Source organism: Cnephaeus nilssonii (assembly GCF_951640355.1).
Source record: "Cnephaeus nilssonii genome assembly, chromosome: 2".
NCBI classification, from domain to species: Eukaryota; Metazoa; Chordata; class Mammalia; order Chiroptera; family Vespertilionidae; genus Cnephaeus; species Cnephaeus nilssonii.
Window position 1 is genome coordinate 5,613,434 of NC_137073.1, and position 25,755 is coordinate 5,639,188.

General features: G+C 56.3%; 1 protein-coding gene across 1 annotated transcript in view; it reads left to right on the forward strand.

The window, feature by feature from the left end:
* Positions 1–25,755, forward strand: part of OTOA (otoancorin) — a gene marked incomplete at both ends in the record, with an annotated part of 56,711 nt that overhangs the window by 12,526 nt on the left and 18,430 nt on the right. Inside the window, 14 exons of the mRNA XM_079789141.1 lie at positions 678–781; positions 5,665–5,765; positions 7,095–7,234; positions 8,789–8,912; positions 10,161–10,376; positions 12,957–13,124; positions 14,425–14,565; positions 15,513–15,568; positions 15,723–15,840; positions 17,959–18,032; positions 20,767–20,902; positions 21,780–21,970; positions 24,039–24,132; positions 24,661–24,790. Of these exons, the coding sequence (XP_079645267.1) occupies positions 678–781; positions 5,665–5,765; positions 7,095–7,234; positions 8,789–8,912; positions 10,161–10,376; positions 12,957–13,124; positions 14,425–14,565; positions 15,513–15,568; positions 15,723–15,840; positions 17,959–18,032; positions 20,767–20,902; positions 21,780–21,970; positions 24,039–24,132; positions 24,661–24,790 (1,793 nt within the window). The remainder of the gene's footprint in view (positions 1–677; positions 782–5,664; positions 5,766–7,094; positions 7,235–8,788; positions 8,913–10,160; positions 10,377–12,956; positions 13,125–14,424; positions 14,566–15,512; positions 15,569–15,722; positions 15,841–17,958; positions 18,033–20,766; positions 20,903–21,779; positions 21,971–24,038; positions 24,133–24,660; positions 24,791–25,755) is intronic.

A 25,755-nucleotide genomic window follows, 5' to 3' on the forward strand; every position in this document is an offset into this window, starting at 1 on the left:
CACAAACACCCTGCACTCGAATGACCGCAGCAGCACGGCCGTCATGGACAAAGCGGGCGCCCCCGTCCCCAGCCGGCGGATGGATGAAGAGAATGCGTCTGTCCAGGCCCAGCCGGCGGATGGACGAAGAGAATGCGTCTGTCCGTGCAGTGGAATGTTATTTGGCCACGAAAAGGAATGAAGTGCTAACATGCATGAACCTTGGCAACATGACGCCGAATGAAAGAAGCCAGTCCTAGGGACGCCTCGTCTGAGTCCGTTATCTGAAATGTCTGGAAGAGGCAAAGCCACAGACAGGAAGTTCACGTGGGGTCTGTAGGCGTGGGGGTGCTGGAAGGTGAGGGCACGGGGATTCTCCGTGAGGTGCTTAAAATGTCCTCACGTTGGTTGTGGTAACGGTTGTACAACTCTGTGGTTACACTGAAAACCATCAGTGTACACTCTAAGTGGGAAATTGTATGGTGTGTGAGTTACAGTTTCAATCAAGATGTTACCAAAACAGTGGCCTTGAGGTGAGGACGTGGAGACCAGTCTTGGGAGGGATCCAAGGGAGGGCCGAGGGGGAATGGGAATCGGGCTCCGTCCTGCACGGAGGGGGCGGGCTGGGCCGGAGCCGCCGCCCCTCAGGGCGGCCCCCACCTGTTGTTCCCTAACGACGCCTGTGTTGTGTCCTTCAGGTCCGCGGTGTTCAAAGGCCTCTACGACCAAACCCCGGCCCGTTCCCAGGGAGCCCTCTACTCCTGGATGGCCGGCGTGCTGCGGGCGTCCTCCAGCGCCACCGGTGAGCCTGCGGGGGCACCGCCCGAGGGGCCGTCATCCTCAGAAAAGGCTGCCGCATCTCTGAGGGCGGGGCTTCGAGTTCTGTGTCACTTAGGATTTTACCTGTCCCTCCCCAAACGGCAGGAGGGTTTGTGTGGCTCGGGGGATAAAACGCGAACCCGCTTCATCAGCGCACTTTCCGTGTGCGCAGGCCTGAAATCAGGCCGCATCCGTGTCTCCCGGACGGCGCGCCCCGGGTTCCTGGAGGGATGGAAGTGGGGTGGCCTCCTAGACTTGATGAGAGCCTTTAGAGTGAGGTCACAGGTTCAAAATCTGTATGAAAACCTGTGTTAAAGTAGCATTAAGGTAACCTTTAAAAATAAAATCTAGCTCGGCCCACGTGGCTCAGTGGTTGAACATCAACCTATGAACCAGGAGGCCACGGTTGGATCCCCGCTCAGGGCACAGGCCTGGATTGCAGGCTAGATCCCCAGTAGGGGGCATGCAGGAGGCAGCAGGTCAATGATTCTCTCTCATCATTGGTGTTTCTATCTTTCCCTCTCCCTTCCTCTTTGAAATAAAAAATAATATATTTTAAAAAATAAAAAATAAAACCTAGGAAATAAAGCACTGAAGTTTATCCCTAAGCTTCCTGGCAGCCAGAGCAGAAATAGGTCAGGATCCGTTATTTGGAAGATGTTTATCAAAAACCTGCCACGTCCCTCTGGGGGCACAGAGTCCAGCTCCCAGAGACAGGAAGTAGCGTGCTGGTTGTGTGGCTGGGGGCGGGAGGTTCGCGTTTAGGGGGCAGAGGTCAGGCTTTGCCGGATGCGGGAGTTCTGCGGTGGAGGCAGGGGGTCCCCAGCAGGGGGTGTGCCGGAGGCGCCGCGCTGGGCACCAGGCTGGTCAGACGGAAGGTTACGGGGGTGCATTTGACCACAGTGAGAACGAGCGATGCAGAAAAAGAACGCTCTGGGGGTGAGCAGTGCCAACCATTCTTCCGGCAGCTTCAGCTTGTGGGGTGTTCAGTGTTAGTGTGCACACCGACGAGCTTAAACGCTTCCAGAAAGCCTCCCCGCTGTGGGCCACGGGGACCCCGAGGAGCCAGATGGCCTTGGCTGAGCGGAGCTATGGCGGTTCCGGAGGGGGCGAGAGACCGCCAGGCCAGGCGCACATTTTGTACACAGGGATGGAGGAACAGTTTAGACTTTGTGCCCCGACGGTCTCTGCCTCCGGGGCTCCCCTCTGGTGCTGCAGCGAAAGCTGCATAGGCAGGCGACGAGGAGGCCGGGCTGTGTCCCATAAACCTGACTGGTGGACACTGAAACGTGAAGTTCATGGGTCACAATACATTCTTCCTTTTTTGATTTTTCTTTCAACGATTGGAAAGTGTAAGAATAAAGCGTGCAGGTGGGACAAATGGGGTGGGCTGTGGTCGGCAGGCCCTGGGCCAGGGGATCGGGGAGACCTAGCATTTCAACTGATGCCAATGCGTGGTCCCTCCCCTCCAAATGGGGGTGGCGCCAGGCCTGCCGGCTCTGCCAAAGCCGTGGGTGGGGGTGGGCCCTGCTGCAGGGACAGAGGGAGCCTGTGGGGTTGGAGTGTGGGGAGCCCCCTCCCCCAATCCTCTATCCTGCTGGAGCCACTCTGCTAATCACCAAGTCACCTGTCCCGAGGCCCCATCTGGGGGTCCTGTGCTCACCCCAAAGCTCTGGTTCCTGCTGGGGGTCACCCTGTTGTTCACATGACTCAGCCCCCCAGCAGGGCGGCCATCGTTGCTCCTGGTGACGACTCACTGCACCCCGCAAAGGCTCCCTGTCCCCATCTTCCCCCCAAACGCCAACAATGGATGTTGTTGTTTATGAAAGTCTTTTACGGAAAGACTGGAGCATGGGGCCAGTTCTAGCTCAGGGAAACTTGAAACTGGATCCTGGGCACAACTGCTCTTTAAAAATTTCAAAAAACTCTTCAATCTGCCCAGCTCAGTGGTTGAGCGTCGGCCCTCGAACCAGGAGGTCATGGCTTGATTCCCGGTCAGGGCACGTGCTCGGGTTGCAGGCTTGATCCCCAGTAGGAGGCGGGCAGGAGGCAGCTGGTCAATGATTCTCATCATTGATGTTTCCATCTCTCTCCCCTTCTTCCTTCCTCTCTCTGAAATCAATAAAAACATATTTAAATTTTTTCCAGTCAGAGTTGACACACACTGTTACACTAGTGTCAGATGAACAACAGCGATCGGACATTCTACACCTGACCGAGTGGTCCCTCCAGCACGTCAGCACCACGGGCACCGCACATGGCTCTGCATGCCACTGACCGAATTCCTGCGCTCACTGTGCGCCCGGGACCACTTCACAGCTCCCAACCCGCACTGCCAATCCCCTCTCCACGCCCACCCCGCCCCCTCGCAGCCATCAGTCTGCTCTCTGCGCCTCTGAGTCTGTTTCAGTTTTGTTTGTCCATTTATTTTGTTCTTTAGGTTCCACATGTAAGTCAGATCACATGGTATTCGTCTTTCTCTCTCTGACATTTCACTTAGCAGAATGCCCTCCAGATCCATCCATGTTGTCACAAATTAAAACAAATGTTTTTGGGGTTAAACATCATCTGAGGATATTTTTTCCATTGATTTTTAGAGACAGTAGAAGAGAGGGAGGGAAGAAGGGAGGGTAGGGAAGGAGAGAGAGGAGAGAGAAAAGGAGAGAAAGAAAGAGCGAGTTGTGAGAGAGACACATTGTTTGGTTGACTCCTGATGGAGCCCCAACTGGGGCCGGGGATCGAACCTGCAACCCAGGTCTGTGCCCTGAGACCCTTTGTTGTGCAAGTGGGTGCTCTAACCAGTGATCAACACCAGCCAGGACAGATTTTTTTTATTATTATTGTTTAAAGTATTACATATGTCTCCTTTCCCCCGATTGACACCCCCCCGGCCACTCCCACCCCCAAGGGCAGGCCCCCACCACCCCAGTGTCTATGTCCATTGGTTATGCTAATATGCATGCATACAAGTCCTTTGGTTGATCTCTAACCACCCCCCCCCCCGCCCCTTGTCTCTGGATCTATTTTTGTTCATCAGTTTATGTTGATCATTATATCCCATATATGAGTGAGATCATGTGATATTTATCTTTCTCCAACTGTCTTATTTCGCTTGGCATAATGCTCTCTAGTTCCATCCATTCTGTTGCAAATGGTAAGAATTCCTTCTTTTTTTATAGCAGTGTAGTATTCCATTGTGTAGATGTACCACAGTTTTCTAATCCACTCATCTGCTGATGGGCATTTAGGCCGTTTCCAGATCTTAGCTATTGTAAATTGTGCTGCTATGAACATAGGGGTGCATATATCCTTTCTTATTGGTATTTCTAGTTTCTTGGGATATATTCCTAGAAGTGGAATCACTGGGTCAAATGGGAGTCCCATTTTTAGTTTTTTGAGGAAACTCCATACTGTTCTCCACAGTGGCTGCACCAGTCCTCATTCCCACCGGCAGTGCACGAAGGTTCCTTTTTCTCCGCATCCTCGCCAGCACTTGCCGTTTGTTCATTTGTTGATGATAGCCATTCTGACAGGTGTGAGATGGTACCGCATTGTCGTTTTGATTTACATCTCTCAGATGATTAGTGACTTTGAGCATGTTTTCATATGTCTTTTGGCCTTCTGTATGTCCTCTTTCACAAAGTGTCTATTTAGGTCCAATGCCCATTTTTTGATTGGATTGTTTATCTTCCTTTTGTTAAGTTCTCTGTAAATTTTGGAGATTAAACCCTTATCTGAAATAGCATTGGCAAATATGTTCTCCCATGCAGTGGGCTTCTTGTTGTTTTGTTGATGGTTTCTAAGATTTTATTCTTTATTATAGCTGAGTAATACTCCACTGTAGATACGTACCACTTCTTTATCCACTCATCTACTGATGGACACTTAGGCTGCTCCCCTATCTTGGCTATTGTAAATAATGCTGGGGTGCAGATATCTTTTCAAATGAGTGTTTTCATTTCCTTCAGATAAATACTCCAGAGCAGGATTGCTGGGTCAGAAGGTCATTCTATTTTTATGTTTCTGAGGACCCTCCATACTGTTCTTCATAGTGGCTGCACCAATCTTCAAGTTCTGTTGACATCCCACTGGTGGGGAAATTCAAACAGAGTGACGAGCCCTCTGGGGGTTCAGGGGAGAGAAAGTACTGCTGGCTGGGGGACAAGGTCGGCTTTCGGGAAGAGGAAATGTTTGAGCTCAATCTCGAAGGTAGGATTTGGAAGCAGAAGGGTATCAGGAGCGGGGAACGTCCGGCCCGCGGGCCATGTAAGTTCCTCGAAATCATTTGGTCTGGCCCTGCCAAGGCATTAGGGGTGAGTTAATTAAATGTTTGACCAAATAGAGCAGGCTCATTTTTAAGGTGATAATTTTGTAGGGCCCGAGAATGATGTTATAAATATCCACATGGCGCTGGGCAGGGGTTCCCCACCCCTGGTTAGGTGAAAGGCATTCTAGCTCACAGGAAGGGCCCAAGCTGGCAGAGTTTGGCGATAGCCAACAAGGATGATAACTGTTGTTAGTAGTGAAAGAGCCAGCTATATCTGAAGTTGCCAGGTTACTAACGAAGTGAGCTAACCTAAAGCTGTCTTTGTGGTCTGAGGTCTTCACAAATGATCTGCATCTAACAGCTCCCGGTGCTGCTGGTGCCGCCGCCGCACACTGTTGAGTAGCAAAGCCCCGTCGGTGGCATCGGCGCCTCCCAGCGCGGCGTGCGTCCCGGGGGCAGGGTGCTGCCGGGGAAGGTCAGCGGATGAACTAACGGGTGAAGGAATGCAGGAAGGAGGTCCTGCCATCAAGTCCCACCGCAGCGCAAGGCTTTTATTCACGCGCACGCACGCGCTAACCCATTTATTTATTTGCTTGCAGATGGGGCTGCTTCCTGGGTCAGCGCAGAAAGCTTGTGGATTTTGGGCAGATACATGGTCCACCTGCCCCTGGAAGAAATTACGAAAATCAGTCCAACGGAAGTAAGTCGGGCACGCTCACTGTCCCCCTTGCTGACTCCCCGGGGCGAGATCAGCCAGCAGCCGAGGTGCCCTGGGCCCTGGACACCGACCAGCGCAGGGCGGCCGGGGCTCTAAGCAAACCCGGGGACGGGCCTCCCGCCGTCAGCCCCGACGGTGTCCTCGTGCCCACGAGCCGAGGACAGGGGCGCTGTGGCCACGGAGGCAGCTCTGACTTGAGCCAACGTGACAGGAGGTTGTCTGTGAACCGGAAATCACGGGAGTATTTTTGTCCGCAAGAAAGGCCATGGAAAATAGCGCTAGCGTTTCCCGGCCAGGAGGCAGGAGCCCAAGTGGGAGGCAACGTGGAGGCGTAGCATTGAGCTCTGTCCCGAGGAACTTAGCCCGTGGCCAGCGGTTCCTCTCCTGGGGCTGACCAGTGACCCTGCAGCCCCCAAAGCGTGCCGCCAGCCCGAGGCGTTCACCGAGGGGGCGGGCTCACCTCGCTTCCACCCCGAGTGCCCGCCGCCCCTGGCCCTGAGAGAAGTCTTTGCATCCGGCGACAGGCTTGTTCAAGGGCCACCGACCCACAATGCCTGGCTGTTGTGAGGTTGGAGGCAGCACTGGGTTCCCCTTTCCACCTGGGAGGCGGGCGCGTGTTGAATGTCTTCGATGCTGTCGCCCTACTACAACGTGGGCTGACCCCGCTTTGCCCTCCCAGGGCCGAGTCCGGGACGAAGGCAGCTGAGATTCCGAGGAAGCTGGGTGGGGGCACGCGAGGATCAGGAGGCCACAAGCACCTTTTCTCCTTCATCTGAAGGATGGGGAGGGCGGGGGAAGCGCCGAGGGCATGTTACAGGCAAAGGGCCGTCTCCGAGGGAGAGGAGCTGTCTGAGGCTTTTGAGCTCAGAAAACAGCTCATTGAAACGGGCGTTAATGGGACAGCCTTGGACACAGGCAAAAAGTGAGCAGGAATAGGGAGATCTGCCACTCAGATTCTATTCCAGTTCACTTCTTAATCTTACAAAGAATAATGTTTTTCATTGCCCGAGGCCATTTGTAAACTCACTCATCTATCAAAAACCGGATTCCCCAAAGCAGGAAATGTGTGGGCCACATTCTCTAACCTCAATATAACAAATCTAGAAGTAAATGTGCAAATATCAGCTTTAAAAAAGTTCAGCTTCATGGATATGAAAAGTAATGCTTCCTTAACACCAGTGGGCCTTTCTGAGGCAGGCGGCACCCAGCAGCCAGGGGGCTGAGGACGCCCACGGGGGCGGGACGGCACCCCGGGTCTGGGATGGCGCTAGCCACGTCCGCCCCGCCTGACCTTTCTGTGCTTACCACCAGATGGGGCTGTTCATCAGCTATGACAACGCCACCAAGCAGCTGGACACCGTGTATGACATCACGCCGGAGCTGGCCCAGGCGTTCCTGGAGCGCATCGGCTCCTCCGGCTTCGACATGCGGAACGCCTCTACCGTCCACAGGCAGGGCCCTCGGGACTTTTGCCCGAGATGCGCTCTAAGCGGCAGGTTCCTCTGAGCAGCAAAGGCTCCGGGAGGGAAGGGGAGTGGCTTGTCCGTGAACAGCCTGGGGAGGGGGGGCTTCCCCAGAGACCTCTCCAAGGCCTGAGGGGGGACAGAGGCTTTCTGGGGTCTCCTGGGTGCCAGGCATTTATGCACCTTTGTCACGCTCAGGGTTTAACCGCGGCTCGCTGTCCATCCCAAGGTAAAGGTGCAATCCCAGCGAGTTGGGGGGAGTGCTGGACACAGTTCCTGGGTCCCCATGCTTGTGAACCCTTGTTCTCTAGACTCTCAGGCGGGGTGTTAGGCCCCAGATGAGATCAGCTCTAGAATTTAGGGGTTGTGATGGGATCCTCCAGGAGCCATTCCCAGCAGGAGCTGTGCCCAGGAAGAGTCCGAATGTCGGGGGGCGGGGGGTGGGCATGCAGTGGGGGGATCTCCAGGGCCTTGCTGTCTCCTCCAACATCTCCTTAAAGTTTTCCAAACTCACTTGTGAGAATGTTCTTACATAAAAGTGTTACCCCTTCTTCCTCCACCCCTAGAAATTCTCACCAGCAGCCGGGGTCCCGTGTTTCTATGGTTACACAAAGGACAGCTAGTGGGACCTGAGCCAGGCCTCCTGGTTTGATCCTGGCTCTGCGACGTACACGCCGAGTGGTTTCGGCGTGTTCACGCCCCGCTCTGTGCCACCCTTCCCCTGCCTGAGAAGGGGAGCCCGCCTGCCCACCGCACTGAGGTCCCTGTAAGGACCGCACACGGGACACAGTTATGTGCTCAGGAAACGTTATTATTCTCAGCGCTCATTCATATCCAGCCTTCGCCTCCAGTCACCTTCCTCATTAGACAAACGTCAGACCCTCCCTGACCCGGTTGCTCTCCTGTGGACACGACTGAGCATGTCCGTGTCCTGGGAGGGCGGAGCCAGGTGCAGCACGGCCGGGCGGGCGGTCAGCCACGCCACGTGCAGGAGATAGCATGGAGCGCTAAGAGCAGCCGGGACTGCCATGCGTCCGTCCCCGCCGGGAAGTGTGCTGACCTTCAGCATGCCTAGCCTCACGCTCAGTGTCCCCGGTGCCACACCCATCGCACGTACTACGACGTGCTCACGAACACAGCAGACTCCCCTTCCAAGCCTCGGGCAGGTGGGCTGCGGGCAGCGGCCGTGCAGAGAGGCCAGGTAGCTGCTGAGTCCGCCCCTGAGCTGTGCTCTTCAGCCCTGGGGACGGTGCTCCCGCTGGGCCAGGGTCACAGCCACTGCCGCCCACACTTCTCCGTCTCCCGGCTTCCTTTCCTTTTGAAAAGTCACTGTCACCTGGGTGTGGTTTGTAAGCATCCTGGGCATGCGTCTGGGCCCCAGAGAACCCCTGGCGGGCAGCGGCGTGTCTCCGGTGGAAAGGGGCGTTTCTGTGGCTAACTGCACCGCTGCTCTCGGCCCCTCCCCCAGGAGGAGAGTGACAGCTGACCAGCCCCAAGCCCGGCTCCCTGCTTGTCCTGCCAGGCCCTTCTCCTCTCCCACAGGCTGGGGCTGCTCGTTTGTTTCTATGGAGACCTGGAGCTGCTGGACGCCGCCCTGGCCCGAGTCCTCCTCCACCAGATGATCAAGTGCAGCCGTCTCCGGGGCTTCCAGGCTCGTGTCCAGAAGGTGCAGATGGGTGCCCAGCCCAGGCCGGGCCTCAGTTTCACTGGCCAGAGAAGTGGGGAGTCTTGCCCGGCGTTGAGAGAAACACGGAAGGTTATCGGGACCTAGATCCAGCCAGAGTAGAAGGTGTCTCAGACACACGAGCTGAACGTGGGAAGGAGCAACACAAAACTAGGAAAAGGTTTGGTTAGATCAAAGCTCTCTCCGCGTGGCCACCGCGAGCTTGGAGGTGCGGGTCACCGGGGGACGGTCAGGGCAGCTTCTGAGGCCGCGCCCAGGTGGCGCGCTGCGCCCAGAGACCACCCGCGAGCGGCGCTGCTCCAGTGCCTCCTGGCAGACGTGGACGCAGGGGTGGACGCTGCGGGCCCGCGAAGGCAGGCAGGCGGCTGCTTGGGGACCAGGAGCGGGACAGCCATTTCTTTCTCTCCCCTCTGCTGCCCCCCAGTGGCCGTTTCAGGACGGCCTGGAACACGGGCACACACCTCTCAAGTGAATCCATAGGCTCTCCATACAGATTCAGGTGTTAGAACATGAACCGTGCTTGCTTTTTCCCTTTTGTGCAGAGCTCATGTTACAGGTGGTAACGTGGAAGCAATTGGGAAACACTTGACTAGCGCCAGGCAGACATAAGTAATTGTCCAGGTGGCCACAGAAGCGTGGGATTTTGTAAGATATCATTTTAAGGGAAAAACATAGAAAAGTACACTTCTGTTCATATTCCAATTATGTAAAAATATGTACTTAGTTTATTTATAAAGTACATGTTTATAAGGGCATGGAGGTCTGAGCAGCCGATAGTTATTTGTGTGAGGCAGGATCTCCAGGAGACGTACTTTGTGTTACACCGGAATTACTCTTACACAGACTGTGCGTTATCGTAAAGCCCCTGGGCATTTCAGGAAAGGAAGACGGCATGTACGCAGCGGTGGAGTTAGGGTCACACAGGAAACAGGTGCTGGGAGAGCGGCTGGCACTGGGCCACGTGGCCGGCCTCCTCCCGCCAGGCTTTCAGGCTCATTTAGTAACAGATTAGTATTTCAATGAAGCGCAAGGTCAAGGCCGGCGGAGGCGGTGTTCTCATTAGGGTGACTGGCTGTCTGGCCTGGCAGGAGTCCCTCCCTAGGCTGGGTTCCTCTCCCCCGGCGAGGCGGGGTGCTGGAGGCGGCGTGGAGCCGGACACGCCGGGACGCAGCCAGAGGGCACTCCTGTCCTACGGGCTATCGACCCTCACGGCAGCTTCTCCCCTGCCAGCTCAAGGCCGACCTCCTGGGCATCGCCACGGAGAACCAGACGCTCAACGAGACCCTGGGCTCTTTGTCGGATGCGGTCGTGGGCTTGACCCCCAGTCAGCTGGAGGCCCTGTCCCCCGAGGCTGTGCACGGCGCCATCTCCACCCTCAGCCAGGTGTCGGGCTGGGCCAAGAGCCAGGTGCTCATCTTGTCCGCCAAGTACCTGGCCCATGAGAAGGTCAGTGGGAACTCTTTTTAAAAAATATTTTTATTGACGTCAGAGAGGAAGGGAGAGGGAGAGAGAGAGAAACATCAGTGATGAGAGAGGATCACTGATTGGCTGCCTCTTGCATGCCCCCCACGGGGCATCAAGCCTGCAACCCAGGCATGTGCTACAATCGAACCATAACCTTCTGGTTCATAGGTTGACTCTCAACCACTGAGCCACGCCAGCCGGGCTACACTCTTTTTGTTGTTGTTAATCCTCGCCTGAGGACATTTTTTCCATTGCTTTTCAGAGAGTGGAAGAGAGGGAAAAGAAGGGGAGAGAGAGTGAGATAAACATTTGGGTGAGGAGACACATTGATTGGCTGCCTCCCATATGCGCCCCCATTGAGGGTGGGGCGTGACTCTGCAACCCAGGTACGTGCCCTGGACTGGGAATGGAATTATCGACCCTTTTGTGTGAAGGCCGATGCTCTAACCACTGAGCCACCGGCCAGGGCTCTGACCTCTTTTCAATGCCTGGCATCCAAGGGCCTGTTCTATGCACACGGCGGATAGCCGAGGAGGACTCCTGGGTTCAAATCCTGTCCTTCCATTTGCTAGCTGGACGTTTGCTTCCTTGGACAATTGGCTTAACTCCCCTTTGCCTCAGTTTCCCTATTTGTAACATAAGATGGGTAACAATCACATCTATTCCGTAGGGGCCGCGAGGATTACGCAGTCAGTACCCGGGAAGAGGTGGGGACACCCCGTGGCCCCGCGTGTGCACTCGATGGGTGTGAGCCCTCGTTGAGCAAAGCTGGAGAGTCACCCCAGGACTTCCTTGCTAGTTGTTGAGGCTGCGAACACACCGCTCACCCCGTGTCAGGGATAGTGCTCTTCATTCCCGTCCAGGCTGCACAGAGGGAACTGTCCCCACAGAACGTCCTGCTTAGGGCCTAGGGCAGTCCCAGCCCTGTCTCCTGCACGTGGCCCTGGCTCACGCTCTAGCTCTGGGGTGGGGACGGGCCTTTTTCCTGGGGGTGAGTCTCTGTGCTGGGCCCAGCAGGCAGGGCCAGAGCCCTGGGCCCTGCACAGTGTGGGTCCCGCTCTTTAGCTCACAGCCAGCCCTTCCCAGGAAGCAAAGCGGCTCCTGAGGATCGGATTGGGGCCAGTGCCAATATGACAACGGCCTTCGCTAAGCGCTTACCCTGGGCCAGGTTCTGTTCTCAGTGAGCTAATCATTTGGTCCCCCAGGACCCCGGGGTGCATAGAGTCCTAACTGATTCTCCCGCTCATTCTTGTGAGGCACGCAGCGTAGACGGGCATTGGCGTGGCTGCAGGAAAGGCACTCAGCTGGGACCGAGCCCGGGCACCTGGCTTCGGAGCCTCTCGCTCAGCTCCTGGCCGACAGCCTCGGCGTGGCGCCAGGACCACGGCCCGCCCGTCCTCACTGCCTCCAGGCCAAGGCTGGCCGTCCACCTGTCCCTCCTGGCCTCGTGGCGACCTCAGTCTGAAGGCGTGGCAGCCCTCCCTGCGTTGACTGGGGACACGGGCTCACCTGGCGTTTCCCTGCGAATGGTGTCGGAGCCGAGGGATCCGGTCTTGTTCCTCCGGCTCTGGAGGAGTTTGAAAGGCTCTGCCTTCGGTGGGAGCATTAGAGGCTCCATCCTTCAGAGCACAACTGAGGGAAGCCACGCACCCAGCCTTTGTAGAACCAAGGAATCCGCCTGCTTATAGGGAAAGCCCCGACGAGGCGGGAACATGCACAACCTGAGGGGTGCCAGCTACAGACAGAGTTGTCATAAAGCATCAGACTCATATCCTGAGACGTACCTTTGTTATTTGTAAAATGTATTCTTATTGATTTCAGAGAGGAAGGGAGAGAGAGACATCAATGATGAGCGAGAATCATTGATCAGCTGCCTCCTGCACGCCCCCTCCTGGGATTGAGCCCACAACCCGGGCATGTGCCCAGACCAGGAATCGAACCCGGAACCCTTCAGTCCAGAGGCCAATGCTTAATCCACTGAGCCAAACTGGCTGGGACTGAAGCATGTCTCTATTTCAGGGAGTTTCTGCCTGGAGGTAACTGAGCGTGGGCTTGGCCCTGCCGGCTGCGTGCCGGGGGACAGGGTGCGAGCGTGGGCTGCCTCCAGCACCGAGCGGCTGGCCCCTGAGAGCCTGGGGCCACCGGCGGCAGCGGCTGGTCCGTCCTTGCCCATTGTTGCCCGTGTGGGCCCAGATTTTAAAAAGCCAGAGACTCACCTGGATTTTTGTGGGAATGCCCCACATGTTAAATGCCAGCTAGTTCAGACGAAACATACTCGTAAAGCAGCCCTTGGCGGCCAGGGTGGCGCTCGGGCCTGCGTCAGGCACTTGTGCTGTGGCCTCAGGCAGCAGAGTACCCGCCCGTACGCCCCCCACCCCCGGGGCTGGTACTGCTCCGTCCCGTTCGGACATTTACTCTCTTTCCTGAGAGAGGAAGGAAGGTCTGGGAGGCAGCACACCCGCCCCCGGTGCCCGCCCTGCCACCGGCACGCAGTGGGCCTGGCCAGTGCCCTGCAGGCGAGAGGCCTTCGCAGAGCCTCGCCCCTCTTGCCGGCCCCCCCAGGTGCTGTCCTTCCACAGCGTCAGCCAGATGGGCGTGCTGCTGGCGGGCGTCGGCGCCCAGGCCCTCTCGGGCATGGACCCCAGGGCCCTGGCGCAGGTCCTGAGAAGCGCCGGCTCCCTGCACCTGTCCAGTCTGTCGCCGGCCCAGCAGCAAGGCATCCTCAGCAAGGTGAGGGGGCAGGTCCCGCGGGTGCCCAGCCGCGTGCCTACAGCCTGTGGCTTTGGGGTTTGTGAGTGGGCGGGGTTAGCCCAGCCTCGGGGAGGGGGTTCCTCCGGGGAGGAGGTTCCTCCGAGGAGGGGATTCCTCCGGGAGGGGGTTCCTCCGGGGAGGGGGTTCCTCCGGGGAGGGGGTTCCTCCGGGGAGGGGGTTCCTGCAGGGAGGGGGTTCCTCCGAGAGGGGGTTCCTCCGGGGAGGGGTTCCTCCGGGGAGGGGGTTCCTGCAGGGAGGGGGTTCCTCCGAGAGGGGGTTCCTCCGGGGAGGGGTTCCTCCAGGAGGGGGTTCCTCCGGGGAGGGGGTTCCTCCGGGGAGGGGGTTCCTCTGGGGAGGGGGTTCCTGCAGGGAGGGGGTTCCTCCGGGGAGGGGGTTCCTCCGGGAGGGGGTTCCTCCGGGGAGGGGGTTCCTCCGGGGAGGGGGTTCCTCTGGGGAGGGGTTCCTCCGGGGAGGGGGTTCCTCCGGGGAGGGGGTTCCTCCGGGAGGGGGTTCCTCTGGGGAGGGGGTTCCTGCAGGAGGGGGTTCTTCTGGGGAGTGGGTTCCTCCGGGAGGTGGTTCCTCCGGGGAGGGGGTTCTTCTGGGGAGGGGGTTCCTCCGGGGAGGGGGTTCTCCTGGGGAGGGGGTTCCTCCGGGGAGGGGGTTCCTCTGGGGAGGGTGTTCCTCCGGGGAGGGGGTCCGAGCCTGGAGAAGGCTTCTTCCTGCCGCCTCCCCTCCCTCCAGAGGGTCCCTGGCTCCGTTGTACTTCTTCCAGACCCCACTGCTCTCCCTAGCCAACCACACCTGGAGGACTCTTCTTAAACGAGGTTTCTGATATAATAACATTTAAAGGTTGATTTCCAATCTCAGAGTGAGTCTGAAGTTCCCGGAGTGCTTCCGAGAGTCCTTCCAGTTCAAAGTCCCGCCAGCTCCTCCTCTCTCGGCAGGGCCTTGGGGGCACCCTCTTCCCTCAGACTTGCCTCTTCCAATCGCAGAATCCCTTAGAAACCAAACACGAGAGGTCTGCCCCCACATCAACCCCTTGCGGGCAGCAGGAGCACTGAGGGTTAAACAAAGAGCGAAGGTTTGGAAATAAGACAGACTTGAATCTCACTATCAACCAGTTACTCATGAAGCCTCAGTTTTCTTAGCTGTACAACGGGGCAGTGACGGTTCCCAGCGACCGGATGGGTTTGTGCTGGGGAAGCACTTGGCACAGTGCCTGGCCTCCGCCGAAAGCGGCGCCTCCCACGCGCGGTCAGGCAGTGTCCTCGCTCCGCAGGTGGCCGGAGCGGGAGCGGGCGCCCCGGCTGTGGCGGAAGTCCCAGGGGCCCTCTTTGAGGAGGTGTCCCTCTTTGACTTAAGGAGGGAACTCGGACTCAACTCCACTGTCCTAAAGGAGAAGGCGCTTCGGAGGGGTCAGGTATGACGGCTGAGGTCGGACACCGGTTCCGGTGTGTATGAGGGGTTCCCCACGCCAGCGAACCCCACCAGCAAGGCCTTCCCAACACTGGCTGGGGAGGGCCTACGATGACCTCGATTCCACACCAGCTACCGGGAAGGGAGCCCCGGGAAGGGAGCCCCGGGGAAGGGCTCAGCCCAGAAGACTGTCCCGCCGCTGCCAGGCGCTGTCCAGGGCACCGGTGCTGCCGCCCGCCCGCCTGCAGCTGGGGCTCCGGTGGCCCCTCCGTGGTTTGGTTAATCTGCTGCAGCGGCTCCCAGCACTCAGAACGGCGCTTTATTCACTGGGCCACTGGCTGTTAGGGAAGGATGTGGCGGGAACAGCCTGTGGGGGAGGCGGGAGCAGAGCGTGGGAAAGGGGCGGAGCTTCCCTGTGTCCAGGTGCCCCCCACCCCCTCACCAGCCCCGAAGCTCCCAGAGCCCTGTCCTTTGTGTTTGTGGAGGCGGCATCGCACAGGCGTGATTGATTAGCTCGCTGGCCAGCGGCCATTGAGCTTCTAGCTCCCTCCCTCCTGGAGGTCAGGGGTCAGCCTGAAAGTCCCACCTTCTGATGACAGAGTGGCTTCACCGCTTCTGCTTCCCGGGTGTCCTGAGTCCAGGAGCTACCAGGTGGGCCTGGCCACGCAGAGGCAGGAGCGGCAGCCCTGCTCCCTGCAGCCGGCTCTCCCTCCTCCCTGCGGGCCGGCCTGGTGTGGGGGGGCGCGGCCCCGCCACCCCTCACCTCCCAGCTCTGCCCCTTAGCACCCGTGTGGTCCTGGGCAGGTCACAGCCCAGGACGCCTCTGTCTTCCCATCTGTAAAATGGGTCGTGTGTGCCTTCCCCACAGGGCTTCCCGGTGCTGGGCCCAGCACGGGCTTGTCGGGTGGATGCCCCCCCCCCCCCCCAGCTGGCATTGTTCTCTCCCCTCAGGCCTTGTTCCTGTATGAGCTGCTGTCCCAGACCAGCAGGCCCGCCGAGCTCCTGAGGTAGGGAGCGCAGCTCGCCAGCTCTTTGGAGCCTGATTTCCCCGCAGGGAGAGCTGGACCGGCCCTCTGTAGCCCATGCCACGTGGGCTATGCCTTCTCTTCTCCTCCTTCCCCGTCTCACCCAACCGCTCTCCCCGCCCCTGTCTTTCTCCAGTGCCGGGCAGCTGGTCAAGGGCGTGGCGTGCTCCCACATCGACGCCCTGAGCGCCGACTCCTTCCTGGCCCTCTCCCAGTATTTTGAGAACAACCTCTCCCTGCTTTCACCGTATCAGGTACCTTTCTGCTTCTGCTCCTCTCTTTCTACCCCGGGAGCCGGCCCTGCATTGACTGGCTCTGAAGATAGTGATGCCGGCAATATTCTGGTGCAAATGATGGTGTGGGGCCAAATACCGAGCCAGGCTTTCTCCAGTTTCTTTTCTTTTTAAAAAAAGTATGTTTTTATTGATTTCAGAGAGGAAGGGAGAGAGATAGAAACATCAATGATGAGAGAGAATCATTGATCGGCTGCCTCCTGCACGCCCCCTCCTGGGAAAGGAGCTCACAACCCGGGCCTGTGCCGGTCAGGGAATCGAAAGTGACCTCCTGGTTCATAGGTCAGCGCTCAACCATGAGCCACGCCGGCCGGGCTCCAGTTTCTTTCTTAGATGCTCCGAACACCCCGCCTTCAAAGCCAGAGTTTTCACAGATTGGTCATTTCACACTCTGCTCTGAGCCTGAAGGCGCACCCGGAGGCGCAGCGTCGCACGCTCACAATCACGTCCCCGGCCGAAGGCCGCTCTGTCAGCCACATGCTCACCCGGCCAGGGTGGCCAGCACAGACGCTGCTCTAGGGGTCTTTTCTTTTCGCTTAAAACTTCCTTCTCCACATGCCACGGACACTCTCCCACGCTCTGGGGAGACGGCAGTGCCCGCGCTGATGCGCTGAGCGCTCAGAGGTGAGGGGAGGTCTCCTGTGACATGCTCTTCTCACAAACAAACACAGGGCGCAGGGACACTTCAGTGCTGGGCATGTCTTTGGCCTTGACTGAGGTCATGGCTTCGCGGGTATTCACATACGTCCAAACGCATCGAATACAGTGTAGTTCTTTGCATACAATTATAGTTCAATAAAACTGTCAAAAATACAGGTTGCTGGCTTTCTCTTAAAGCAGGTCTGGGGGACCCCTGTGGGCTACCTCCTCACCGCTCCCTGGTGGCAATGTCCCCCAGCAGCACGTGAGCGTCCGCCAGGCAGAGGCGGGGGCAGGGGGAGGCCAGCCGCTTGGAGGAGGCCTGGTGTCCGAGCAGAGCTCCCAAACAACTCCTCTCCCGGACTCTCCTGTTCTTCAACCTTCAAATACCACTTCGTCAGAAAAGTTGCCTTTTTTCTTTACATTTTTTGCTAAAAACACGTAATTATCATATAAGAAATAGAAAGAAAGTAAAATTTCCCTAGAACAGTGGTGCCCAGCCGTTCTGCAGTCACACTTGAGGGACGTGCTCCTGGCATTGAGTGGGTGGGGGCCAGGGCTGCAGCTTCACATCCCGAATGCAGACGGCAGCGTCCAGCACACGGGAACTCCCCCCCCCCCATGCCAGCGCCCAGCTCATGGCCCCCCGGCCCCGGGGCCAGCAGGGCTGAGGCTAGACTGCTCCATGGGCAACTGCAGGGAACGCTGGCTCCTGACTCTGAGGGTGGGGGCGTGTATAAAACACACTTACATGTAACTTAAAAAGCACAAGTGAGCTCATACTGTGTACACTGTTCTCTTTAACTTGCTATACAACACATTGTATATGTATAAAATAGGGCATGGACATCATTGCATATTAATATGTGCAAATCTACCTGCGGAAACAGGTAATTGTGCAGTATTCCGCTGTATGGCTACCCCATAATTTACCTAACCAGGCAGCCCCCACTGAGGGCCATGACGGTGAATCTTCCTTTTTTGCCGTTATAAACAAAACCGCGGGGAGCATTCTTAGACTTAAAGTTCTGTGTGCATCTTTAAGCTATTGCCTCAGTTTCCTCATGCACAAACCGGCACAATGGTGGTCCCTACACCCTAGGGCAGTAGTCAGCAAACTCATTAGTCAACCGAGCCGAATATCAACAGTACGATTGAAATTTCTTTTGAGAGCCAAATTTTTTAAACTTAAACTTCTTCTAACGCCACTTCTTCAAAATAGACTCGCCCAGGCCGTGGTATTTTGTGGAAGAGCCACACTCAAGGGGCCAAAGAGCCACCTGTGGTTCGCGAGCCGCAGTTTGCCGACCACGGCCCTAGGGTGTTCTGTAAACAAGACACACCTGTGAAGGCCTTAGAGCAGTGCTTGGAGCAGACAGCACAATCTTGCTTGCTCTTCTTGCCACTTCACTAAATGCTACAACTTTTCCAATCTTCCAGGTTCATTGTTTGGCGTGGAAAGCCTGGGAGGTTTCCAGGACCTTCATGCAGCCCTTCCTCTTGGCTGCGCTCCCGTGAGTGAACGTGGGCCCCCTTTCTGGCTCGGCAATAGGATTGGGGGACCCACCCAAACCAAAGTCTCCTCTCCCTGTGGGTTTTGTGAGGAGCCAGAGGCGGAGTGGAGCGTGCCCTGGACAGTGACGCCCTCGAGACGCAGGGTGTAAATTCTGGGCCGCACAGAAATTTCAGACCCTTGCTTTTTCTTGTTATTTAAAAACCGAAGCCAAAGCAGATCCGGCCTGGGCGGGCCTCCCCCTGTGCCCACGCGCCAGCAGGCAGGGCTGGGTGAGCTGTGGGGCTTTGCCTGCTATGTGTGGGCACTCAGGCCTGGGGGCAGTCCTACTTTCAAAACATGGTCTGGACACGGTTTCTGTTTTTCTCCTCTTGCTGTTATTGTCTTCATTCATTCAAAAATATTTATTGAACGCTTACTATGTACTAGCTCTTAGAAATAACTAAATTTCCCCCCTAAAGAGCTTACAAGCTCATAGGGGAAAAACAGGTAAGCATGAATTATAATATCAAGTTGATATTTAGTTGAAAGTGATAGAATCTTAACTCAAATTGGCTTAGGCAATAAAAGGCAGTTTTATATTTAGGTAGCTGGAATGTCCAGGGATGGATTTCAGGCATGGCTAGATCCAGGGGCTAAAATGATGTCATCTGTCTCTTAGCCCAGCTTTCCTCTGTAGGCTTCTCTGTCAGACAGTCTTTCTCTGTGGTGGCCCCTGGCAGACCCAAGGTTACATCTTCCTGGCTGTCATGTTGGAGGAAAAGAAAGACGTTCTCTTCCCATTCTTCTCAATAAGACTTGGGTTGGACTCTCATGGGCCTACACTGGGCCAATTTGCTCTTCTTGACCCGGTCACCGGGTTTGGAAGGATGGGTAACTTGACTGGAGCTGAGAGTGGGTGGGCACCCCCCACAGCACCAGGTCTTGCAGTGAAGGGGTGATTCTCGCGAAAGCCAGGTGGGCATGGGTAACGGACACTGGAGCAGAGGAGGGAATACTAGTCTTTTCTTCCGACGGGAAGTCAGAGCTTGAGGAATGAGGTGGGTTGGGGAGTTTAAGAGGGACACTCCGGGCAGGGGCCAGGGGTTCCGCCCGGCAGGGATACGTGCAGGGCAGAGCCCTGGGGAACAGGTCTGTGATCTGCAGAGTCGGTGTGAGAGAGAAGGCCACAGAGGGAGGGACGGTCAGACAGGGAGGGTTACGTGGGCCCTGAGGGTTCACTGTGTCCTGGGAACGCCCTCAGATTTGTGTTTCAGAAAGGCCATCGCCGCTGCCCCGTGGCAGAAAGCAGGGCCTCAGCGGGAGGGGCGGGGGCGGGGGGGGGGGTGTAGAAGCTTGTCTCTGTAACCTGGGCCTGGCTGCCTGTCTCCCTCCACGGCCCGCCTCAGCTCGACCGGCACTGCCTGCGCAGGCTTTGCCCACCAGCACCCTCCGTTCCAGAGCCATTCACTCCCCCTCACGTGTGTCAGTCGCTGAAATTACCGGTCTTCCCCGCTGGCGGCAGGGCCTCCCCCTTACAATGACGCATCCTGCGAGCAGGGGCCTCCCCTCGTGTCCTGTTCATGGTGTCGCTGGCCGCCAGCACAGTGCCTGACACACAGCAGATGCTCTGCAGATATCTGCCGAGTGAGTGAGTGAATGAATGAAGGAATAAATGGAACCGGGAATGGAGAGGCAAGAGAGAGTTGAGTAATATTAAGGCGAGCGCAGTGACATTGGATAAAGGGAAAAAGGAGTCTGGGATGGCATAGAGGAAGAATGTCAAATTTAGTTTTGAAAGAGTCACGTGGCGATGAGTTAGGGCCCCTGGGTCTAGAACAGTCTTTCTTAACCTTTATTTCATTATTCCCTCCCCAAGGAGAACATTTTAATTTCTCCCCAGTGAGAGAAATGGTGAAGAATAACTTTGTTGAGTAGGGCTGAGCTTGGTGGGTCACAGATCATTGTAATAACATTAGCTTCCCTCCCTCCCCTCCTGCCCTGAACATTCTCCGCCCGGGGGGTGATATTGTGCCTGCTGAGGACACACAGTAAGAGCTGAGGGGGCAGTTCTGGCTGGAGACATGGAATTGGGAGTCATTTCTCTTGCTCTCTTCACTCTCTCCTCACGTTTCTTTCTCACTTTCTATTTTATTCTCTTTTCTCTTTGTCCCTTCCTTTTTCTACTTTACCTTTTCATTTTTTCCTCATCTCTCCTCAACTGGTCCATCAGTCAACATATGTTTATGGAGATACTACTCTGAGATCAATGCTGCTAGAGCATAGAAGAGGAGCATGATGGGGAGTTTGGTTTCTGCCAGTAGGAGAGGAGCATGATGGGAAGTTTGGTTCCCATCCCTAGAAGAGGAGCAGGATGGGGAGTTTGGTTTCTGCCAGTAGGAGAGGAGCATGATGGGAAGTTTGGTTCCCATCCCTAGAAGAGGAGCATGATGGGGAGTTTGGTTTCTGCCAGTAGGAGAGGAGCATGATGGGAAGTTTGGTTCCCATCCCTAGAAGAGGAGCATGATGGGGAGTTGGTTCCCATCCCTAGAAGAGGAGCATGATGGGGAGTTGGTTCCCATCCCTAGAAGAGGAGCGCGATGGGTGAGAGGCTTGCAACCTGCCCAAAGGAGCCACGCACTGGGAGAACACATTAAAGAACCCCCTGTGATAAGCTCTTGGGCGTGCAGACCCTGGCTCCCAGGGCAATCCAGAGCAGCCACCGTCTTCCTGCCCTTGTCCCCACCTCTCTCCAGGGCTCGCTACCTGGCGTCCGTGCCAGCCTCCCGCTGTGTGCCCCTTCTGATCGGCCTGGGGAGGATTCGGTTGGACGCCTTGGTGTTAGATCCCCACAAAAGGACTCTGGTCCTCAGGAAAGTGCAGCAGTGCCTGGTAAGGAGCCTTTCCGGGCGACACTTTCACTGACGTCCCCTCCCCCGCCCCCCCGGGGAGCCCTGGCGATCTGGCGGGGACCTCAGCCCGATGTGGGTCTGAAGCTGGCTCGGAAGCCGCTGCGTGGGGCGGCCCCTGGTGCTGGAGACTGCTGTGCTGGGCCCGAAGGAGGGCAGACCGCTCTGGGGCCGGGAAGAGCCCAGCACAGTGTCTGGGCTCCAGACCCGCCTCTGCTGGGGGCCGTCTACGGGCTGTGGGAGAGTCACCTTCCCTCCAGGGCCCCAGTCCCTGTCTGCTCGTGGGCTGAGCACTCCCTGCACAGAGCTGTCGAGGGCCCGGGCTAGGCGAGGTGCCGTTCAGTACCGACGCCCAGCAGGACCCGGCCTTGCCGCCAGCTGGCAGCACCTTCATCTCTACACGGCGTGTTGTTAGCGGTTACAGTGACTCTGAGATGAACGTGGGCCAAGACCTGCAAACACCCAGCAGGGGCCGCACGGCGAGCACTCTAACCGCCCGCCCCGCCGTCACGCTGAGAGACTTCCAGGGCCACACGCACTTGGCGCTGCTTTTCTTGTTCATGTGCTGTTGTCACGGTGGTTCCAGCTCGGGGTCTCCTCAGCGCAGTGGCAACGATGCCAGCCCTCATTCACCCCCTCACCACGTGCCAGGCCTCTGTCCACACTGGCTCCCGTGGGTCTCCCCAGAGGTCACTCAGGCCTTCCTGGGGCGAGGTCAGGCCAGGCTATCTGTACTGGCCATGGCAGGGCGGGTGGGGAGATCCCAGGGTTTTCTGAGGTTTGGGGATGGGAAGTGATTTTCAAGGGTCACCAAGTTGGGCCCCGCTGGGTCCTGCCGTGGCGCCACCTGTCGGTTTCAGAACGACTCCATTGCCGATGAGTACACGGTGGACATCGTGGGGAACCTGCTCTGCCACTTGCCGGCGGCCGTCATCCAGCACGGAGTGTCCCCCAGGGCCTGGGCCACGGCCCTGCACGGCCTCGGGGCCTGCCCAGACCTGAGCCCCGAGCAGGGGGCTGCGGTGAGGCTGCGGCTGCTGGAGCAGCACGGGTGAGCGGGTCGGGCGCAGCTCAGGCGGGCTGGCTGGCAGAGGGGCACCTGGCCCTCCTCCCACGGACAGAGTCTCTTGCCCAGGATGAGGCTGCCACTTGCATTTATTCTGCAAATTGGCTTCTTCCTTTGGCCTCAGACTCCCTGGAAAGTGAGCACCATGGCAGCTGCTTTCAGGCCTCACACGGCTGCCCCCACACAGCTTGGCACGCGGAAAGGGAAAGCGTTGTTGTTATGACATAATGATAGTGACAACGGCGATGATATAAATAACCGAGGTATTGTCACTCTCAGTGGGCGAGAGTTCCCTGGGAAAACGAACTGTTTTTCCCCGTGTAGAATTTTCTGAAGTTTGCTCAGATAGTTGAGTAGGGCCTAGCCATCAGTCAATGGTTAGACAACAAATGTTTTTGCAGAAATGGCTGTATCCCAGGCACTGTACTATTATAAAGAGTTAAGAATATGGAGTTGGGAGCAAAACTCCTTGGGTTGAAATTTTGTTTCTATCATCTACTGCCTGTGTGACCTGGGAAAAGTTACCAAATTTCTTTGCACTTTATTTTCGCATCTGTAGAATGGGGACAGTGATAGTCCATAGGACTGGTGTGATGGTGAACTGAGTTAATGCATACAAAGTGTTACAACAGTGCTCAGCCCACGTACTGATTTGGTGGCAACTGTGCTCCTCTTAGAACCACAGATGCAGCAGTTCGTGAGATGGGTGTGGTTCCTGTCCTCACGGAGCTAAGGTCTAGCGGGATTACATATATATATCAGAGTATTAGAGGCCCGGTGCATGGATTTGTGCACACTGAAAGGAAATTAATTAGAAGAAATATTTTAGAGGAGGGGAGGGACCGTGGGAGGTTGGCTCCAGGGCGTGTCCAGCCCATCTCGCCCAGTCCTGATTGCTAGACCCCAGCAGCAAGCTCACCTACCGGTCAGAGCGTCTGCCCCCTGGTGGTCAGTGCACATCATAGCGTCTGATTGAACGGTTGAATGAATGGTCGGATACTTAGCACTTTAGGCATATATATACAGTATATATACACACATATTGTTAATCCTCACTGAGGATTTTTTCCATTTATTTTTGGACAGAATGGGAGATGGAGAGATTGAGAAAGAGAAACATCGATGTGAGAGAAACACATCAATTGGTTGCCTCCACACTCATTCTGTCCAGGGCCGAGGATTGAGCTTGCAACCCAAGTACGTGCCCTTGACTGGAATCAAACCCAGGACTCTTCAGTCCGTGGGCCAATGCTCTATCCATTGAGCCAAACAGACTAGGGCTGGGATAATATTTTCAATCAAAGAGATAAGGGGGAGTTTTTTGGCCAGGGTTGGCTTGCCTAGGCCTAAGAGAGGGGTTATCGCTACTAACTGGGCAGCCCCCTTCAGAAATGCCACCGAATGTGGTGTGAGGCACTTCACGGTAGACATTTGTGGTCTCTGTAAGAACAACAGTAGATTCTGTGTTCGTGCTGTCAGTATCCTGTCAGTATTCAAGAGGACATTTTGTCTAGTTATAAGGGAAGACTCTTACGGCAATTTAAAGAAACACATAGATCATTACTGTTCTATTGAAGAGGGTGAGGAAGGAAATGACTGAAATTTAACAATTCAATTCAAGCTACAAATGGGTTGCTGAGTTCAGAAATTGAATGTAATGGAAAACTGCAGGGATGGACTCTAGGCATGGTTGGTTCCAGGAGCTCAAATGGTATCCTCAGGAATTTTTCTCCTACCACTCAGCTCTGTGTTCTTGAGTGTGGTCTTATTATCACCACTGGTGATAGGAATGGCCTCCAATATCCTTTTTACTACTCCGCTTACCAGAAGAAAAAGAGAGAGAGAGAGAGCTTCTTTAGTAATTCCATCAAAATTCCTAGGGATGATTCTGATTGGTCAGCCTGTATCACATGCACATCGGCTTGGCCAGGCAAGTGGGACATGTGATTGGCAGTCTCTCCACACATGAAGATAGTCTGTTTCTGAAAGAAAGGATGCTGGGGACAAGAACAACAGCACGGCTTCCGATTTATTGCTTATTCTCTCTTCTTAGACCCCCTCAGAACTGGACAGCCGAGACAACGAGGGACTTGGGACCCTTTCTAGTCCATTTCTCAGGAGATGAATTAAGCTCTGTTGCCACAAAGGTACCTGTGTGTCCTCTTGTAAGAGGGCGGGGAGTCTGGAGGGGACAGCGTGGTCCGGTGCACTCCACGGGGTGTGTGCCGGTTCGTTTTCTGGAACCTCCTCCCTGCCCCGAAGGGCGGGTGTTGGCAGCCCCACCCCAGGAGCCCAGGTGCAGGACGAGGGAGTGAGGCGCCCGATGCCCGAGCTCCCACCCTCCACGTGCCTGTCGCTCTGCTCTTCCCACACGCGTGCTTGTTCCAGGTCTTACACGCACCAGTGCATGTGCATTCACACATGCCAGCCTGTGTAAAGGGCGTATACCTACATTATTGAACATTTGTTGAATTATTATGGACGTTGAGTATTGTTTTACATGACCCTTTGTAGAAACCAGGTTAGTTGGGCTAGGGATTAAATTTATGTGAGAAGCTGCTATGGAGGAAGGAAAACCTGAGCCAGTAAGTCCTGGTATAGCTTAACACCGCTTTCAATTTGTGTTTACTGTGCTTTAGTTCTTCCTCCTCATTCCTCTTCTCCTCCCCACACAGTTTCCTGATATCCTTCAACAAACAGCTTCCAAGATGGTCGGGATCTTGCCCCCCAAAGAATTCCTCTGGGCTGTCTTTGAATCTGTTCGGAACAGCAGCGAGAGGGGCTCTGGCGCTGACCCCAGCCCTGGTGAGTGAACGGGGTACCTGAGCCCGTGCCGTGGCACGAGTGTCTCGGCGGAGTCGCTGGCATCAAGAGGCCTCCTCTCTGGGGGACTGGCGAAATGATTGCAAAGCAACAGGGTGGGGAGAATCCACACACCAGCGGTCCCCCTTGTGTGGTGACTGGAAGGCCAGCTGGGTGCCTGGCCCGGGCCGGTGGTTTACTGGTGGCCACAGCAGTTCACAACGGTTGGCTTAATGGGCCCCAGTGGCTGAGCGGCTGTTTGCAGGGCCGGGGCCAGGCTGGGTGGGTTTGAGCCCTGGGTCTGCCGCGTGCTGACTGTGTGATCTGGGCTAGCCTTTTAACTTCTCTGTGCCCCAGTGTTCATCCTCTGTAAAATGGCAGTAAAAGTTCCTACCTGAGTAGGTTATGCAAGCATGTCAAACTCGCGGCCGGTGGGCCGCATACCTCGTTTATTATGCAGCCTGCGGGCCACGAGTTCGACATGCTGTGTGAGGACTAATGGGTTTAAACCTCTAACATGTTCCCACAGAGCCTGGCATGTAGGAAATGCTCAGGGAGTGTTAGGTGTTTTTATTTAAAAAAAAAGCATTTTCATTGATTTCACGTTCAAATGTTTTTGGGGGTAGCCAGACAATAAATGACGCAGTAGCATGCTGAGCGATGCTAAGTGCCACGGAGGAAGATAAAGAAGGGAAGGGGTCAGGGAGGATGGGTGGGCCTAATTGAAAAGGGACGTTTCAGTGAGAACCTGACACTCGAGTAAACACCTGAGGGGGTGGGGGTGGGGCATGGACATTTGGCTTAGAGTCTTCCAGGCAGGAGGACGGGTGGGGGTGGGGTGGCACCGGCCTGCCCTCGGGGCCTTGGCAGAGGCCTGAGCACTGGGCGTCACCCAGGGAAGGGGCTCCCGGGCGTCCAGCGAGAACGTTCCGACCTGATTTGTGTTCCCCGGTGGCCACCCCTCCTCG